We start from the raw sequence: 20,526 nt of genomic DNA on the forward strand, positions 1-20,526 counted from the left end.
AAAACAAAAAAACAAACAAACTTCTAACTCCATTAAATTTAACAAATTCTGTTTTCATGGACGCATGGATGTTAAACTTAATTGTTACACCCGATAAAGCAGCAATGCTGATGATTTAATTAAAGATGAAAGAATTTAGACCGTTTTTAACTCTTAGTGTTTGTTTTACTTTGGGACCTGAAGTTCACGGAGTTTTGGACCCAGATTACTCCGCAAAGCTCCTCACTAGGCAGCCGTAATGCTCTGACAATCCATCAAGCAGTGCGGCTTACCAAAGCTGTACTAAAACATTTTTTAACAGATTTCTGCACGCAGAAATCGGTTCGAGGTCAGTAAGCACAACCAGAATTCATACACAAGGAACACTCTCAATTTTTGAGAAAATTAAAGGATTTTTAGTGTGGAAAATACGTTATACAGAAGAAAAGAATATATCGTGATATATATCGTTACCGCACATGCTTCAAATTATATCGCGATATGAATTTTAGGCCATATCACCCAGCCCTACTGTTGTATTTACTTCTTTTGACATTTTCAGGGAAAAATCTTATCTGACTGATGAGTGACATAACCCCATTTTGTAGTAAAGCTCTACATGTGTACATTACAGCAGCGGTCCCCAACCTTTTTTGCGCCACGGACCGGTTTATGCCCGACAATATTTTCACGGACCGGCCTTTAAGGTGTCACAGATAAAGACAACAAAATAAAACTAGTACCGGTACCGAAAAAAAAGAAGATTTATTCATAACACACGTGAAAAGACCCAGGAAAACCGAGTTAACGATAAAAACAATAACAAAATAACGCTGAAAACCGATAAAAACCTTGAAAACCATACATTTCACACCTGAGCCTCAGCTCTCGCGGCCCGGTACCAAACAACTCACGGACCGGTACCGGTCCGAGGCCCGGGGGTTGAGGACCGCATTACAGAGTCAAATTTCCATTTTTACCAATATGATTATTTATTCATGTATGTATTTATTGGTTATTTGCCTATTTACATACACTATATTGCCAAAAGTTTTCCCTTGCCTGCCTTCACTTCACATGTGAACTAGAATAACATCCTATTCTTATTCTTAATGGTTTAAATGACATCTACCCATCCTCTGCAGACAACAGTGTCAACTCTCCTGCGAAGGCTTTCCACAAGGAATTTTTTTTTACTATTCTTCTAGAAGCATATTTGTGAGGTCAGACTGTTGTTGGACGAGAAGGCCTTGCTCACAGTGTCTGCTCTAATTTATCCCAAAGGTGTTATATCAGGTTGAGGTCAGGACTGTGTAGGCCAGTCAAGTTCTTCCACACCAAACTCGCTCATCCATGTCTTTATGGTCCTTTCCTTTCTTTGTGCACTGGTGCGCAGTCATGTTGGAAAATCAAGGGGCCACCCCCAAACTGTTTCCACAAAGTTAGGAACATGTGCAAAATGTCTTGGTATGCTGAAGATTAAAGTGTTCCTTTCACTAGAACTAAGGGGCCAAGCACAACTCCTGAAAACCAACCCCACACCACACCAACAAACTTTTACTTGGCACAATGCTGTGAGATAGGTACCATTCTCCTGACAACTTCCAAACCCAGACTCCTCCATCAGATTGCCAGACGGGGAAGCATGATTCATCGCTCAAGATAACATGTCTCCATTCCTCTAGAGTCCAGTTTTAACCCAACTGCATCAGACGCTGCATCGCATTTCATAATGTGGATACAGCTGTTCTGATGAGCCCCTTGAGGAGACTGTTGTTGTGATTTAGTTCTATATAAATAAATTGAATTGAGGTAATCTGAAAGCCACATAAAATTTGGAGATCGGTAGCTACTGATTCTGTAGAAATTTGATGATCTCTGCACACTATGCACCTCAGCATCTACTGACCCCGCTCTGTGATTTTGGCTGGCCTACCACTTCATGGCTGAGTTGCTGTTGTTGTTGTCATAATACCAATAAGAGTTGACTTATATTTAGTTGTGAGGAAATTTCTAAACTGGACTTGCTGCACATCCTATCACATTACTATGTTGGAATTTACTGAGCTGCTATGGGCGAAACATTCATTCGAAAATGTTTGTAGACACTGTCTGCATGCCTAGGTGCTTGATGTAATACACCAGTGATCATTAAAGTGATCCAAAAAACACCTGAATTCAATTATTTGGATGGGCATGAGAATCTTTTTGGAAATTTTCTGATTTACTTTAATGTATCACATTCATCAGCCACTTTTTAAGGTACAGAAGTTCAGCTGCTTGTAATGGGAAATAATCTAATCAGCCATCACATGGGAGCAACTCAATGCATTCAGGGAAGTAGACATGGTCAATACAACCTGCTTTATGTCAAACTGAGCATCAGAATGGGAAAGAAAGCAATTTAAATGATTTGAATGTGGCATGTTTGTTGTTAAAAGTCGAAGCATATCAGAAACTTAAAATACTGGGATTTTTCCACTTGACCATGTGTAGGATTTGCAAAGATCCTAAAAGACAAAGTCAGTTCTATATTTAAAAATCTGCTTAATACCAGAGGTCAGAGGAGAATTGCCAGCCTGCTCCCAGCTTAAGGCAATGGTGTCTCAAACAGACACCCATTACAACCATAGTATGCAGAAGAGCATCTCTGAATGCATAACACATTGAACCTTGAAGCAGATGGGCTACAGAAGCAGAAGAGCACACCAGGTGCCACTCTTGTCATATAAGAACAAAAAAACAAGGCTAAAATTATTACCATTCATCAAAGTTGGAAAAATATTGCCTTTTTTTAAATTTTTGGTAGGATCAGAATTTGGTGTAAACAACATCATATCAGGAGTTCAGGCTGCTACTGCTGCTGCTGGTGTAATGTTGTGGGGGATGTTTTTGTGGTACTCACTGAGTTTCTTTGTACTACTTCAAGCATACCTGAATACAGTCATGATAAAAGGAAGCCTTGTTTTACATATCAGGACATAATAAACAATTGTCAAGTTCTTATAGAATTCAAATGAGTTGAACACAAACCTAGATGAATTACAACACATAACATATTAGACTGTTTCTTTATTTTTTTTTATCTAAAAACTAAGCCAAAATGCAGAAGCATGTTGTGAAAAACTAAGTACGCTCCATGATTCTGTAGCTTGTAGCAGCAATAATTTGCAGTAATCAAATTTTCTGTATGACTTTGGTCTCAGTCTCAGTCTGTCACCCAATGCAGGAGGAATTTCAGCTCTCTCTTATTTACAGTGTTGTGTCAGTTCAATTAAGTTTGCAGGAATTTTTTATTATGCACAGGTTTCAGTCGGGTTGAGTTCTGGACTTTGACTCGGCCATTGTAACATCCTTTTTTACTAATTCTATTGTAGACTCACCGCTGTGCTTGGAATCATTGTCCTGTTGCATGACAATATTTTGGCAAAGCTTTAGCTCTCTGACTGATAGACTTAGATTTGGCTCTACAATGCTTTTATATACAGAGATGTTCATAGTCAACTCAATGACTGCAAAGTCCCTGGATCCTGTAACTGCAAAACAAGCCAAAATCCCCGTCCATCACTGTGCTTGACACCTGGTATGAGGTGTTTGCGCTGCTGTGTTTATGCTGCGTTTACACCAAATGTGGTGGTGTGTATTAAAGCCAGATTTATAGCCAGATATCTCCACTTTGCTCTTTCCTGCCCAAAGGACATTATTCCAGAAGTCTTGTAGCTCAAAACCTGATCTTATGAATCTTACAATAAGAATCAAGCTGCTTTGCAAGGTAGACACCACAAGTCAAAACATGCACAAAAATTGTTAATTGTAGTAAAGGTGGGAAGAAAAACATTGATGTTCAAAGACATGTAGCACTTCTGTCAGTAAAACACAGATACTGATGCTCCACCCTGCTGAGCAAAAATAGCATTTTTAAAATAATACATTTTCCTTCTTTTTAGTTATAAAACATTTATAAAAGATAAGAATTAATAAAACAGCACATTATTTTGACTGTCAAAGGAATGACTCATTCAAATCCAAAACAGCTAATCCTTTCTCCAGTTGACAAATGAGAATTCATTTGACTAGTAAATGATGTATCTCATATAACATCCTTATTTCTACTTTTTCCCAGCATTGTAGATTGAAATCAAATGCCAATACCCTCTAAGTGATATGCATATGCATAAGTGGTATGCATATGCATAAGTGGTATGCATAATATGAATTATAGATGATAATTCACAAAAAAAATGAGCTTGGCAAATAAAAATGACACTGCAGTATTACACGAAAACCCATTATGGGAATGGAAAGTTCTTCAAACAATCTACTAATTTGCAAACAAAGATGCAGTCAATTAATTTCAATAATGAAGTGAAGTGCAGGATTTAAGGAGAAACAAATAAACCCATCATTAAAATTCAATAATATAATAGCACTGTTGTGTGTTGCTGATGGACAACATTAGTAAACTTGTCATAATTTCTATCCTTTTACTGCCTACATTTTTCATTTGTTGCCAGAAGCATAATGCCATTGGGTTAATCATCTCATTCCCATTCTCATGAATGAAATATTTCTGAACATGCTGAGGTAATATCTTCAAATTTGGCACAAATGACTCAAAATGAACAGATTTGAATAAATCGCACGAAAGTAAAGACCTCATAACGCAACGTTTTCAACTGCAGCACTTATAATGACAAAAATCTAAATAAATATTTCACAGCATAAAATGATGATGTGTCATAATTTAACTTCAAAAGATTAAAGTCATCTTCACTTTAACAGAAAAATGCAAACGGTGGGATAACTGAGAAGGACAGATCGATGTTTCCTGACAGGGGATCACGCCAGTTTTGGCACACATGCATTTATTATGACTGTCTTGTAAAAAGCTGTTTAATATCCACAAAAGGTGTTTCGCTACATAGACTGAACAGACCTCAGTTGCAGCCACAAGGACATGAAATGGCTTTCAGCTCTTGTAGACCTTTTAAATTTTAACACTAAAATTTGTTCGCAGCTCTAGCAGGACGGGAACTTGCACGGGTGTGTTGGAGTAGCTTTGACTGAAAAATAAAAGTCAAGTGCAAGGAGCAAAAGGATGATAGCAAAGAGAGAAACAGTCAAAATGAAAGCATACTATCATAGTGGTGCTTAGCCACAGTGAAGAGAAACGTCAAGAGTTAAAGGTTGGAAAATTGTGGAAAAGAGAAGAGAGGAGAGGTGAAATCAGTTTTCAGGGCAACAGAAAACTGGCTATAACGACACCAGCAAAAAGTTACAGCTCTTTAATGATGGGAGCTTAGTTTTATGAAGACACATCCACAGGACAAAGATTAATCAGCCAGGCAGGAGTTGCCCCTGAACAAACACATCTCCCTTACCCTTGATAGAGCTGTGGGAGGAAACAGGCAGGCTTCAGTGTCAGACAAGCTGGGCGGCTTCAGACCTGTCACAACATCACTGATGTTGGTTTCATCATGAGCTTAGATCATACAGCTGAGAGCAACGGTGGCATGAATTCAAACAGGTTTCGATCTCGTCTTTGATCAAACGCTTCCTCGAGCTAAAGAGTAGGATACATGGTAAAGAATACTTGTCTTGTCTAAGGAGGATGTCTATATGTTTTTGAAGCTTTTACTTCTTACCACTGTAAGTGGAGAGATAAGATAATCTGTCAAATTTCAACTAGTCACTTGTAAAATTCTTCATAAAAAAGAAACTGACATATTATTTGGATTTGGAGCTCTTGCAAAATGTTTATGACAGCAAGAAATCTCTTCATGTGATAGAACGGATGCTTTTTTAATACTTACTCATTCATAATTCAGTCATCCATTCTTTCCTCTTATGTCTCAGTTTTGTTCCTTTGCTTCTCTCTTTGTGTTGCCAAGTTTGAAATGATATGGGAAATTATGCAAGAAGGCTTTAGTGTCAGGTTTGCTTTTTATTGCTGAACACAAACACATTATTTCTGCCAAGAAGCTTCCATTGCTAGCATATTGACTTTTTTCTGTTGACTCTGGCAGTTAACTGTCATTTGTGGATGTTTTCCTCTCCTAGGTGGTGGGAGAGTGGCGCTTTAGCAAGATCCACTGTGACATCTTTGTCACTCTGGATGTGATGATGTGTACAGCCAGCATCCTCAATCTCTGTGCCATCAGCATTGATCGGTGAGTTTGCCACCTCGCAGATTGTTTAGCCTGTTATGATTCCAGCATGGATTTCCGATGGAAATCTTTACCTGCTGAATAATATGAAACAGAAAACTGGTGTCTTTTAACTGCATGACCATCAAAGCACACACAGCTATTAACAAACAAAATGAGATTTTTAAGCCAGGAATACACCATAACAACACATTCAGTTTCTGTTTATCTGCAATCCTGATTACCAGCCACCAGATGTTCAGGACAGAAATATGTATGCACATCAATATGGCATATTGATGCAATTTTGGAACTAAAATGAGTGCATTATCCAAGGACCACCTGTAAGACAGGTGCTGTGGAGAGTGAAATCTAATAGCATATTTGTGGGTGCCTGCACACTGTCAGCAGCAACCTTTTCATAGACATATGCCAGGGTTAAAAATTTTAAAAATAGATGAACTTTAGCAAAGGTTTAACTACCGGGTACAAAAATGAGCAAATCACTGAAAAGGATTTCATCTTGAGTAATTAATTGTTAATTGAATATGTAAAAATAAATACATTTTGTAATATAAATATACACCAAATTTTAAAAAAAGAGTTTTAATTAATTAAGTCTTTAAGAAAAAAATAAATAAAAATAAATAAATATTTGCTGAACCCAATTTCTCAAATAAATATTGTTTGAAATAAACATCTTAATGCCTAGTGTGTCATGTTTAATACATATAGTTTTTTGTGTGGTTTGGGGATTTCTGCATAATCAGTGTAATTTTTTAAATCCTGAAAAACCTAAATAAATTGCACAATGTATTTTTAAGCATTTTTTAATGTCAGATGTAGCAAATTAAAGGACATTTAAATGTAATTTCATCAATTTTATTAAGCAGATTTGTTAGTTGGTTCAATAAGCTCAATAAATGGTTCAGAAAATTTGAATTTCCTGGCAGTTATTTCATAGTCATGCTATAAAGGGTTAAGTCAATGTGATGACTTGTCAGATGGTGTTTTGGGTTAGTTGTTAATTTTTAGTTAACTGCTGAGTAAACACCAAACACCATTTACAAAAAAGTTGCGATGGACAAGGCCGAGAATCAACACTGGATGCCTGTGATCTTAAGCTCCTCAGATGGCAGTGCAATAAAACAGGAATCATCCTGTCATAAGAATTCCTGCATGGGCTCCGAAACACTTCCAGATAATATTGTCTATAAGAAGAAGTTGTATAAGTTTCATGATCCATAAATGCTGCCATCTTCTGTGACCCAAAGCTCATTTAAAATGGACTGAAGCAAAGAGGGAAACGGTTCTGTGGTCAGACAAATCGAAATTTCTTATATTTTTTGGAAAATATGAATGCCACATCATCCACACTACAAGAGCGGGAGAGAGACCATCCTTGTTGTTAAGCCTGCATCGCTGATGGTATAGGGGTGCATTAGTGCATGTAGAAATGGCTGATTGCAGGTGTAGAAAGGCACCATCAGTGCAACATATAGAGCAAAACAAATGTCACTTTTTCAGGGACGGCCTTTCATATTTTTGTAGGACAATGTTAAAAAGCATGCCGCTAATATTACAACAACATGGCTTTGTTATGTAAGAGTCCGAGTGCTGAAACAGCCTGTCAGCAGACCAGATCTTTCACCAACTGAAAATATTTGGCACATCATGAAACAAAAAATAGGACAAAGAAGTCCAGCAGCAGCCCCCCTCAGTTCCCAGATATTTACAGACTGTTGTTAAATGAATAGAGGACTCTAAATTGTGGTAAATATGGCCCTGTAACGACTTTTTAGAGAACTGCTTCTGCCATCAAATAAAAATTAACCTTTTTTTGTTTTAAAATCATGATTTTTTTTTCTATAATCTGTTGTGAATGGAATATGGGTATATCAGGTTGTATTTACATTTTGGAGCTGGGGTTATGAATATTAAATCCTGTGATCAAGTTCCAGCAATGCCATGCATGCAGTCTGGCCAGTGTAATGTGTGAATTGTCCCCCTGTAGTCTAGACCTGCCTCACAACACAGGGTGTTTCTTGGAATCCCAAGTATGAAAAAGGCACCACTTAGTTTCTAAATGCTAACATAACATAACACAATGCTAAACTATACTATACTTATTGCGTAAATTTTATTATTTAAAAAAAACATATACAAATGTGTTTTCTGTCTTTCCTTTAAAGTTGTCATCCTGAATCATTAGTCATTTGTTTTTTATGCAATTCACAAACGACATATTTTCTGTGAGAGAGTGCAGACAAAGCAAACAATCTACATACGGTAGTCATTTAGACTGCAGAGCTTGCTGGCTTTTCAACCAAATTAGCTGCAAAAATCCTTAAAATAATCTAAGAGCGGAAGACTTTGACTGTGGTTTAGAACTAAACTTGTAGCAAACAGTCAGGTTTATAGAGCATATTTGCTTAACCCCTTAGCAGTCCTACAAATTTACAATTAGTCCCCTAAACCATCCAATGTACCGTGGGCGGTACGTCCGACTGCTAACAGGTTAAAAAGGTTTTTGCTGCAGCTGAGACCACAGAGAGCAAGGAATGTATCAAAAATATTAACACTAGTGGAAAACTAAAAGAGTGAGCTGAGGGATGCTGAAATGTTCCACAGACCTGAGTCATATTTGAAAGTTTCTTTAGTAGAGGTGGCAACTACATTTACACAGCAGCTTAATAATGCCATTATTAAAGATATTCGATGCATTAATAAAAAGTGCAATTTTAAAATAACAGTGAATAATATCACTTTAGATTAATTACAATATCTCAATTAAAGTAGCTTACAAACCTCTAAAAGTACACTGTAAAGCTTTGACTATCAGTATTAAAGCCATGTGATATAATTGTGTAAATCTGAATGCTAAATGATGTACTATAAGCAAGAAAGTTTCAATGAGTATAGGTTATTAAGCATTCATTTTACATAATTCACTCATATATCCTAACTAAGTGTCAGTAGTAAAACAAAGTTTGAATTTTTATGTTACTCACATAAATTGTCCTCCTGTAAAGATGTAAAGATGATCAAAATACCAAAGAGCCTCTCACATGCAAAAAGGGTGTAAAATTAAGATTTAGATGAAAGTATTAAATAAAACAAAAGGCTCAGGTTTGAATATTAAACTGAGCCAGAGGCATTCTTTTCCTCATAATTCAGATTAATGATTGCATATTACATAGTATGTGTTACAAACAGCATATGCATCAATATTATTTAATAACAACATGAAATATTTTTATAATAAAGAATTAATACAGATTATTTCAACAAAGTCAAAATAGCTTAAACGTAGCACTTCAGTGTTATATTTTTCTAGCATCAGTTTTTAACTATCTGCTCAGATACAGTCTTTCAGAACGCCCATTACGTACACAGTAGTTTGATTCATTGTTTAAATATTGATCGGAACTGCTTAAAATCAATAGTCTCTGTTTAATTCAACATAACAGTGCAAGAACACTGCTTCTTGTCTTGTCAATAAACGTGGATTCTTTAAAAACTAAATTCTCTCATTTTGTTCTGTGATTTTAAAAAAAACTGTTTAACGATAGTGCTGTGATTAAACTTTATGTAATTTTTTGAAACTTACACTTGAAGGCTGTTCATGGGAATATCAAGGATATATTTACCACATTTTCCATCCATCTATTCTCTTCTATCTTCATTTAATTTAATTTAATTCTTTCACGATTAATTTAAAGATACGCTAAAGGAGCATATCCAGCGACACTGATTTATTTCTCCATTTTAAAGAAGTGATCTGCATCCACAGCAAAATTAAATGGGTTCTTCTTTTGCCAGTGTTGCGCCTTTCCACCTATGGTCCTATAATTACACTTTGTAGATATCGCATAGTCTTGCTGACTAGTAAACAAATACAATAATCTCACAACTCCACACAGGCTTTCACTTTAGTGTAGTAATAAATATTCACCTTGGTCACATTTTCAGCTCTTACTGAGGTGAGTGAATTAGAATACAGATGACTTGTATGTGGAGAAAATCTTATTAATCTGAATAATGTGATCGTATATCGTTGTTTTTGTATGTAAATGAATGTTTCAAGCACACTAGAGAGGAATCTCACCTGAATTTACATTTAGATATCAGTGATATGGCCTGTGCTTGTTTGCCGCATATTTGTGAATACCAAATATGTGAATCATTGTGACAGAATCAAGAATCACTTCACCTGGCTTTGGCACGGTTAAGGATCCACTCACATGATGGCGATTTATTTGCAAAGATTCATATAACAGTCACAGATAAATGTGTTTCCAGCTCTAGGCAGCACAGTAATTTATACATCCAAGGATTGCTTCCTGCTGTGCTAACTTTGTTCTTATTCTCTAATGTGGAGCAAATTGGGGTGTGATGAAATTATGGGGTCTATTTCTGTGTGCAAATGTAAGTATTCACTCTTTTTAGAAGGATGACTAGATTAATTGCAATTGGAGTTGGGGCGCCCTCCAACAATGGCCAATCAATTTAACCACTCACTTCCTCTTTAGAAGCAGAAGACTAATGGGACTAAGACAAAACTGCTTATGTGTAGGAGGTAATACGAATGTACGCGTGGACTCCAATCTCCAATTATGCTCGCCAAAAAGCAGGCGGTTTTATGGCTGAAAACACTTCTCTGTAATAATGCTCTCAGTGAGTCATAATATGCAATAGAATAAATTAATTTAACGTTATTTGAATGTGTTTATATACAGCACGTTGCTTCAATTACTGTGAGAAAAACTAATGTCTGTTTACATAAATGGTTTGCACAATTACCTAAAACTACAGCTTCCCAGAGCAATCTTATTAATGTAATATGAAGCACATGACAAAAAAAAGGTTGGAAGAAAACATGCATCCCATGTCTCCAGGTGTTTGAGCTGCTTTACCTTAGCGCAGGTGCTTATTTAGTGGCTACATATTTTGCTAGAGCTTGATAGTGTCTCACAAGTTTTCAGACTATTGACCTGATGCACACTGGTCCTATTTTTGTGTGTAAGCTTGAAATGACAGGTCTTTTGTACGCAGGCTGCGTGGGTTTCTGCGAGGCTGCCACTGGCACAAATAGCCAAAGGGCTTGATTAATACTAAGTGAGCTATTAATCAAGGGTGTGGTGATTATTACATGTTCACTGAGTGAGTCATATCGCCGTGCTCAATGTTCTAACTACACTGATGAGCGCCATCAACAGCTCAAAAATAGGGGGAGAAAACACTTGGTTATTATTATTATTATAATGGTTATTATTGTTTGAATGATTCATGTCATGCATGCCAAAAAAAATAATACTAACAACTGTTATTGAACTGTCTGACGCTTATTACACTTCAGCTTCTTTGCAACCACCTTCCTAACCTGTGCTTTCCACCAGCCACCAAAAAAATTGTAAGGTAACGTTACAAAAATCCCCTATGAGCAAGCAGTTGGCTTCTTGCTCATAGGAGGAAAAACTTTTACTGGAAGAAATCTCTGCCAATATCATCGTAAACATTAGATTGGTAGTCAGTAACCACTGATTTTCTGTCACAAAGACACTCAGTCATGCGCTCGTAAAGGCTTTCCCAAGCTGACTTTCTGAGTAAAACACTTCAAAACCAAAAAGAAAATCAATGAATGAGAAAGCTGGGCATTTCCTAGTGATTACTGCAAGCTCACTAATAAGGTTAACTAATGTATCAGGGTTAAATGATAAGGCCTTTCCTGCAAGAGACTGGCATTAAAACAGCCTTCCTACTAGTATCTCATTTTATTGGAGCTGCAGCTTACAGCACCTGTTTCCACAGGCCAGTCCATCTCGGAAAAGGATTTGATTAAAAATGACAGGCAGCATTTCTTGTTTCACCCTTTTCTGGCTCCATGCTTTCTGTTGTGCTTTGAGCTAAAAATTTCAACTGATGGAGAAAGAGAACTGGAAATAGAAGTGGTGTGATCACTTAATGAAAAAAATACAATAAAATGAAATTTTATTAAAAGCATGTGTGTGTATATAAATATTTCAAACCTGCTTTACTCACTATGTACAACTATAAAAATGTGCCATGTTTTTCACCAATTATAACTATGACAACTATGTTTCCTTTACCCCTTACAGCTACACGGCAGTTGCAATGCCAATGCTGTACAATACCCGCTACAGTTCCAGGAGACGGGTCACGGTGATGATCTCTGTGGTTTGGGTACTGTCTTTCGCCATATCTTGTCCCCTGTTGTTTGGCCTAAATAACACAGGTAAGAATCAGAATCAGAATCAGAATACTTTATTAATCCCTGGGGGAAATTATTTTTTGTTACAGTGCTCCATTTTAAACCAACATTAAGACAAGACAGACAATACACTAACTAAGAATAGTACAATATATACATATATACACATACATACTTCACTCATAAATAAATAGTTGGAAAAGAAACATGTGTAGTTGTAGCAGCAAACAGTGTGTTAAGTGGATGCGTTGTACAGGGAGACACACACAGGAAAGATTTCCTGTGTCGTTCAGTGGTGCTTTTTGGTAATCTCAGTCTCTCACTGAACGAGCTCCTGTGACTGACCAGCATGTCATGGAGTGGGTGGGAGGTGTTATCCAACATTGTCTTTATCTTGGACAGCATCCGCCTCTCCGACACCACCTTGAGGGTGTCCAGCTCCATCCCCACAACATTGCTGGCCTTACGGATTAGTTTATTGAGTCTGTTGGCATCTGCGACCCTCAGCCTGCTCCCCCAGCATGCAACAGCATAGAGGATCGCACTGGCCACAACAGACTCATAGAAAATCCTCAGCATTTTCTGGCAGATATTGAAAGACCTCAGTCGCCTCAAAAAATAGAGACGACTCTGGCCCTTCCTGTAAAGTGCTGTGGTGTTTTTAGCCCAGTCCAGTTTATTGTCAATGTGAACTCCAAGGTATTTATAGTCCTCCACAATGTCAACACTGACCCCCTGGATTGAAACGGGGGTCAAGTGTTTCCTGGTCTTCCTGAAGTCCACGATCAGTTCCTTGGTCTTTGCCACGTTGAGCTGCAGATGATTCTGCTCACACCACGTGACAAAGGAGTCGACCACAGTACTCTGTCTCATCATCCCTGCTGATGCATCCAACCACCGCAGCGTCATCAGAAAACTACAATGCACACATTTCTGATTCAGTCCGTGAATCAGAAATGCTTTTGTGATGGTGCAAAACAGAGTGATAGCAGAGGTAACAGACGTTTGCCATTGTACTTAAACATACCATCTATGTCAGCACCCAGTTACAGCTACAATACTGCACTGTAAATTTACTATGGAGCTATTTGTGCCGGTACAGAACTCCTTCATACCCGTGTGTATCTACTTTTAGTGAGCCTTTGGCCTTTAGGTTGGTTATTCCAAGGAACAGGGGCTTAAAGGAGGATTACTAGTAAAGCAGTTTTGATCAAGTGCTTTTTGCGAGGCGCCACCTTGTTGTTGACCAACTCCAGTGGCCTGTCACTTTGAAGCTTCGCTCATCCCTTTGAGTCCTTCATTTAATGCTGGTTCAGCTCAGACTCAAACCCTGAGAAATAAACACTGACTGTAGATCGAGTCGGCATATTTGGTTGAAAGCATGAAAGAAGGAATTACAAATTTCAAAAGACATTTAAAAATGGAGAAAAGTGACGCATCAAATAGCCAGACTTCTAGCCCAGAGTGTGAACTGAGCTTTAAAAACACTGGATCCTACATTTCTCTGATAGCAACTACTGAAGGCTTCCTGCATCTTTCTTGAACCTTGTTAGTGGAAAGATAATTCTATGTATAAAATTGGTGAAGTTCCCCCTAAATAGACTACTTTCTCTAGCCTTCTAGCCACAGCCTTCAGCGTGACAGTTGGACAGGTTTAACTTGAAATGCTGCAATTTTCTTTATAATTTTTGGTTTTGGTTTGTCCAAAAAGCTGGAAATACAAGCCCAGAGAAGCATCGCCTCAGTTTCTAAACTAGTTTTTAGGGAATTTTAAAAATGAGGGCAATTCATCTTGTAAATTATTAAAATCTAAATTTAACAAACAACCCTTGCAGAGTCCAAAACTGGGGTGATATGATCTCTGCATTTGGCTCCATAGCTATAAGGCAGTCCACATGGGCTGTGAGAAGTGGGAGTACGGTTAATGTGTGTGGAGGTGAGGTAGAAAGAGTGCTGTGTAAATAACCTGAGAGTGAGGAGAATGTAGAAGTGGTGACATTTTTCAATCTACTTGCAATCAAAAAGCAATTATTGGTTCAAGCAAATCTAAGGTTCCAAATTCTGGTTTTACAGACTTTTAAAAGTGGAAGTAAAATAAGATTAAACACACACACACGCACAAAAGCAGCAAGTCTTGGGAGAAAGAGAACACGCAGTCTTAATTCACATTGTGCTTATCTCCACAGCTACTCGTGATGAGTCTCTCTGTGTGATCGCCAATCCAGCCTTTGTGGTGTACTCTTCCATTGTGTCCTTTTATGTACCCTTCATCATCACTCTGCTCGTTTATGTCCAAATTTATGTGGTCCTGAGGAAGCGCAGAAAACGCGTCAACACAAAACCAAAGCAGCTTGTCTCTCAGGCTGCGGACCCTGATATGGCCACCTCACTAAAGGTGAGCTGCTATAGCTGGCTCGTGTTTTTATGGCTTCATTTACACATTTATTTTATCAAAGCTCCTTTATCTCTCTGTACTGTCTTAATATTTTAGAGTAATACATTAAACTAAAAAACATCACAAAAGACATCATTTGCTGTTTGATTTTGTTTGTTTCTTTAGAGAACTGCAATACATTTTTTCAGTCCAGCTATTCTTGTTGGTTTTACAAGCAGACATTGTATTACAGAGCAACACATTATTAAAATAAAAACACAGACTGCGATTGATTTTCTTTGAATACACAATGGATTAAGATAAGGGGTTGAATTGAGCAAGACTCTGCTAGAAAAGGCTTTTTAGCTGTTTTAGTTTTTAACACCTTACATGAAAATAAGATATTTAATATCAGGTTTAATCCAGGACACAAATTTGAATCTTAAATGACACATTTCCCTGTAAAATGTGTCATTTAAAAAGAAAATGTGACATGCAAAACTAATTGTGACGACCCTCAAATGACCTTTTGCTTTTCTGGGTATTGATTTTCTTGTCATAACTTATTGATGTCTGTACAGAAAGTAAGCAACACTCTCGATCCAGTGCAGTACATTACTCATGTTTATGCATGGCTTCGTGCTGTGGTTTTGGTCAATATATGGCAGCATATTGACAGATAGCTATAATCTTTATGGGGTAATGGAGCATAATTTTTCACTTCTTATCTTAATTATCAAATTAAGGTTGGTGAAATTATTTCACACAACAATATATTACATGGTCACATTGATGGATTGGATTTTCAGCGGGTATAGAAGCTGCAGATCAGAGTGCTGCTAAACAGCCTTTCCGTGCTCAGTGTAGCCTCCTTTGACCGTGTAGGAAGCGGGACCTGTTCCTCCATGCTTAGACGGCCCTTTTGTCAGTTGCTTTGACATTGTACTCTCTCCTTGCCTGACACAGCTGTTTTCATTTCAGGATAAGTGCACTCATCCAGAGGATGTGAGGCTGTGCACCATGATTGTTAAAACTAATGGGAGTTTTCCTGTCAACAAGAAGAAAGTGGTGTGTATACATTTTTGTTCTTTTGTTTTTATGCTTTCCCCTAAAAGTTTAATTGATGGAAAAAAAAAAAGTTTTTGCCTGCAGAGATTTCGAAAGATGTCACCTTGAAGTTTTCCCCATCTGCTAGAATAAATGTAATTTTAAAATTCAAAGTTAAATAAAGAAAAGTTTTATACTCGCTACCCCCTATCCGAATGAACCTTTACTAAATTTGTCTTCATTCAGATATTCATCAAAGATGTGGTCAATGAGGGAGAAAATCTGGAGCTGGATGAGCTGAATAACAGTGGAAGCAGTGTGAAGCAGAAGCAGCAGATACAAGGTGCTCTTGGAGACACTCCAGCCACGAGCCATCAGCTATTGATGCCCAACAAGGCCAGCGCTAGCCCCATCTCAACACCCCCCACACCCCACAAGGAGGGCCAGAAAGCAGAAAAGAACGGCGATCCTGCCAAGGAGACCTTAGGCGATCCGGCACCCATCGTAGCCAAAGCCTTCCAGACACAGGCCTTACCTAATGGCAAGACTCAGACTTCTGTGAAAACCATGAGCAAGAGAAAGATCTCCCAGCAAAAGGAAAAGAAGGCTACCCAGATGTTAGCCATCGTCCTCGGTAAGTTAGTCCCTTATTATTAGTAGTAATTTTTAAATTATTCATTTGATTTTAAAAGAAGTCATGAAAGTGAATACAAGCTCAATTAAAAGCCGTTTTATGTGATTCTGCACATCAAAGTTGAAGTGACACTGGAAAATTAAGCATTTCTAGAACCAAATGTTATCTTTGAACATGCAAAGGAGCGTGTTCAAAGCGTTTTTTGCAATATACATATCTTTTTTTCCCCACTGCTCTATCATAGGTATTTGGCTGTCTTTACGTTTGTTTTTGTTTTCATTTCAATCAATTTTTTCAGTAGGACCTAAAAAAAGAGTTTGAAAAACAAGTCAGAAAGTGATGCAACAAAAAGAAATTGTACTGATACTTTAGAATCCAACTCCTCAGTAGGGCCACCCATATTTGGGCTTTATTTCCTCATTCTCTGTATCTTATTCTAATACCTAATTTTTTTTTTCTTTCCTCAGGTGTATTCATTATATGCTGGCTGCCGTTTTTCATCACACATATCTTGAACACCCACTGCACCAAATGCAAGGTTCCTGCCGAGATGTATAACGCTTTCACCTGGCTGGGCTATGTGAATAGTGCTGTAAATCCCATCATATACACCACCTTTAATGTTGAGTTCAGAAAGGCATTCATTAAGATCTTGCACTGCTGAGCTGCAAAATCACTTATCTGATCAGACTAAAGGAGAGGTGATGAATGAAAGCATATCCTGTGGCAAATACCTCATCCTCTTAAGGAAAATACACCACGTGGGGAAACTGCGATCTGTTCATTTAAAGTTAGTTAAGTGACTGAAAAAAAAAAAAAAACTGGCTTTGGCTTTGTCTTCTTGAAAGGCGTCTTGGATCTATATGTTAAATTTCGTGTGGAGTCCCGTTCTCCAAATCACTGAATGTAAAACAAGAAATGTCTGTAACGATGACCTGTTTTATGGAGAGAGAAAAAAAATGACATTGTTCTCTGACATCATTGTGCTTGTCATGTAAGGAGCCATCTGTGTATACCACACACATGCAAACTGCTATTTATTGTATGTGTACTTTATGTTTTAATCATAGATGTTTTTTGCAAATCTTAAAGATATCGAGTCAGTGTTCATTGCAGTGTTAAAATTGAAAACAATTCACTGATTAGATTCACTGATTGTCTGAAAGACACGGTATAATTTACTTGCTGTATGATGCAGCCATGCCAATATCTGCAATTTAGCAATTTTATAAATAAATATCTATTATAATTACTAATGCTATTATTATTATTATTTGCTGTACATAGTTTTTCTTAATGCATTTATTGTGATTATATGACCGCAATAGAAATGTGATGCATGCTACACTGCTCCTCTACTTGAAATGCATGTTTAACAATAAATTGCAAAAGATCTCCAATAAATGAAGTTAAGATACCGTGTGAAGTGCCACATGAATATCACCGCTCACTGTGTGTATACGAATACACTCATAACTGACTGGTCATTATTCAAAAGCTTCTCTGTTATTCCTAGGACTGATCTGCAGTTTGAGTTGTTTACTGGAAGCAACACCAAGCTCTGCTGCAGAGGCGTTGTTCCATTAAAACTAATGAATGGTATGTGGACTTTGCAGCTTCCAGGTATAATCATGTGGATATGTGCAACCCAGCCCCTGAAGCCTCTCCCTGGGGCCTTTGCTGAGTAAGAATGGGGTGAAACTGAAATAATAGCTACCGCAATACATGTATACAACTATTACAACTACAGTGTTGGAGTTGGAGTGATGATCTCATTTTATATTTACAGTATATACGCACACACAGAGCTACCGGACTGACTCGCTATGTGCCACTGTTTGAATAGCTTCAGTCCTAATGAACAGGTGGGAAAAGGGAGTTCATGTCTGAAGATGAGATCAAAATGAAGCGTAAATAACACTCCAGCTTATTCTTCAGTAATGAACACTGACTGAATTTACTTGTTATTACTGTGTGTTATTCTTTTCATTGTTGTTATTCATGTTTAGTTATTTAAAACACAATTTTGAGATGGTTCGATGCCTCTGTGCATCTGCTACAGATCTCATTTTTGAATATTTCTTTTTCTTTAAAGGGCACGCTGTGTTACGAGTCATTGGGAAACTAAATATTTGTGGGCGCCATGGTTTGCCACTAAACCGTGGTATCTATGTGTGACAAACTGACAAGTGGAAATAAATATTTGAAATAAAGTTTTGTGTTTTGTGCATGGGTAAAAGAGTAAGAATACAGTGTCAATGGATGCATATCACCATGTCTGGGTCAAGAGGGGGATGACATAATTCCTTTGTTGTGGCTGTGAAATGCACTCTTTACTCTCATGAGTAGCTGACATCATTTATACTTTCGTTCAAGCTCAACATCAGTCTTCGTGATGGCCAAAGATGTTTGAACATTGCATCATTTCAGAAAAAAAAGAACAACAAAGGGATGAGCCAGAAACAACATATTAAAGTATTTCTACCGCTGTTAGCAATCCCCAAGTCTGACTAAGGCAACCGAATGAAAAGTAGTTGCTGTTCAAGGTAATTCATCACTTGTGTTGAGTGCTGCACTTGCAGTCTGAATACACAATGCTCTGGAAATGCAGCTTTCACCTTTTTTTGTTGTCGTGTCATCTCAGAAGACTAAACCTTTCCTTGAAATATATCTGAGCAGCTACAGTGCGGAAAGCAGCACTAGTAAAGGTGATTATTCATGCTTGATTTTATTCTGAGGAGTTGACATTTAACTGCAGATTGTGCTGGCTTTACATCAATAAACTGGGAGTTAAAATGATACCCAAACACCCTAAAGTATCTAAAATCAATATCTTAAAGAAGAGCCAGGGAAGTGTATCTTAGCCTTATCAAGGGAAACAGATGAGAGCAATTTATTACACCAGCAAAAAACAAAATTATGAAACTGAGTTGTATTTCTATAGGAGTTTGATTATTGAGACGACTGTTTCTTTCTTAATAATTAAGATCTAAGAGCAAATAAGCATACTCCCAAAATGATAAAGGTTCCATATCATAAAATATAAAAACTGTAAAAATATGAAACCCCAGTTAAACATAACCATAATCATCTTCCCTCAATCGTCCCTCTCTTCTGAGGTAAGGTGAAAGTGATGGGGTGGGCATGTTGCTAATTAGCACTACACTGCTTTTTCTAGCATGCAGGCAAAATGTACTGTTGTTGAGTGCAACAGAAAACAGGAATTTTTACTGAGTCTTCATGAGAGTTTGTGTTTTGTCTTAAGTGACTAAAGCTGTGTGTTAAAAACACCACTCCAATGACAAAAACTTAATTTAACATGCAGCTTTGTTAGCTTGCTTTGATTGGTTGATTTATGGTTTTGTGTGATTTTTTTTATGTTTCTATAACTTAACACCAAAGTCACCCAGCTGTGAATTTGTATATGAGGCTATCATTGGCATTTTTATTGATCATATGCCCACAGAACAAAGCTGTAAGACAAATGTTTTGTCAAAAGTTGGTTAGAAACTGTGAAAACCTTTTAAATAAATGTACATTTAAAACCGGTAAAAAAGGGCTTCTGGTGGTCAGCTTTGGTTTTTGCCTTCTGTGCTTCTCTGCAAACTGAACTCAGCTGGCTCTCTATTAATTTTGTCTTTTGCAAAGATAATGCAATTAATGTTATTATATTTCATAACTGAAGTATTCACTCAGCAGTACTTACATATTATTCATTAGTTTATCAAACCCTACAGTCACAACAGAATTAAAACTGTGATTGCTGCTCAAGAGTTTGTTACATTTCCTTGTTTCTTTTACAAAAGAGCAGAATCAGTAACGAGGCTGTCAGTTTCAGTGAATGCCTTCATTCAGCAGCTGACTTGTAAAATAGTTGGTGATACAACTTAATGGACTTGTGCTAACTATAGGGACTTGAATTTTACTTGCCCCTTGAGAAAAGCTGTTATAGAAGGGCTGTGACTTATGACATAGGCTGTGTGTGTGTGTGTGTGTGTGTGTGTGTGTGTGTGTGTGTGTGTGTGTGTGTTCCTGTCTAGCTATCTTTGTGAGGACCAAAATCTGCATTCTACTATACTTGTGAGAACCAACAGTCACTATTGAGGACACACAA

At 37.4% G+C, this 20,526-nt stretch overlaps 1 protein-coding gene across 2 annotated transcripts in view; it reads left to right on the forward strand.

Moving 5' to 3' along the window:
* The window catches only part of drd2a (dopamine receptor D2a), a 60,202-nt gene extending 41,773 nt beyond the window's left edge, over window positions 1-18,429 (forward strand). For both annotated transcript variants that reach the window (XM_005720843.1, XM_005720842.1), the window contains 6 exons: window positions 6,040-6,149; window positions 12,245-12,381; window positions 14,544-14,752; window positions 15,713-15,799; window positions 16,025-16,412; window positions 16,880-18,429. In XM_005720843.1, coding sequence (XP_005720900.1) covers window positions 6,040-6,149; window positions 12,245-12,381; window positions 14,544-14,752; window positions 15,713-15,799; window positions 16,025-16,412; window positions 16,880-17,076 — 1,128 coding nt within the window. In that variant the 3' untranslated portion in view covers window positions 17,077-18,429. The remainder of the gene's footprint in view (window positions 1-6,039; window positions 6,150-12,244; window positions 12,382-14,543; window positions 14,753-15,712; window positions 15,800-16,024; window positions 16,413-16,879) is intronic.
* The last annotated feature ends 2,097 nt before the right edge of the window (window positions 18,430-20,526 follow it).

This window comes from Pundamilia nyererei, unplaced genomic scaffold, assembly GCF_000239375.1.
Source record: "Pundamilia nyererei isolate P.nyererei 1_Seehausen unplaced genomic scaffold, PunNye1.0 scaffold00003, whole genome shotgun sequence".
Classification (NCBI taxonomy): domain Eukaryota; kingdom Metazoa; phylum Chordata; class Actinopteri; order Cichliformes; family Cichlidae; genus Pundamilia; species Pundamilia nyererei.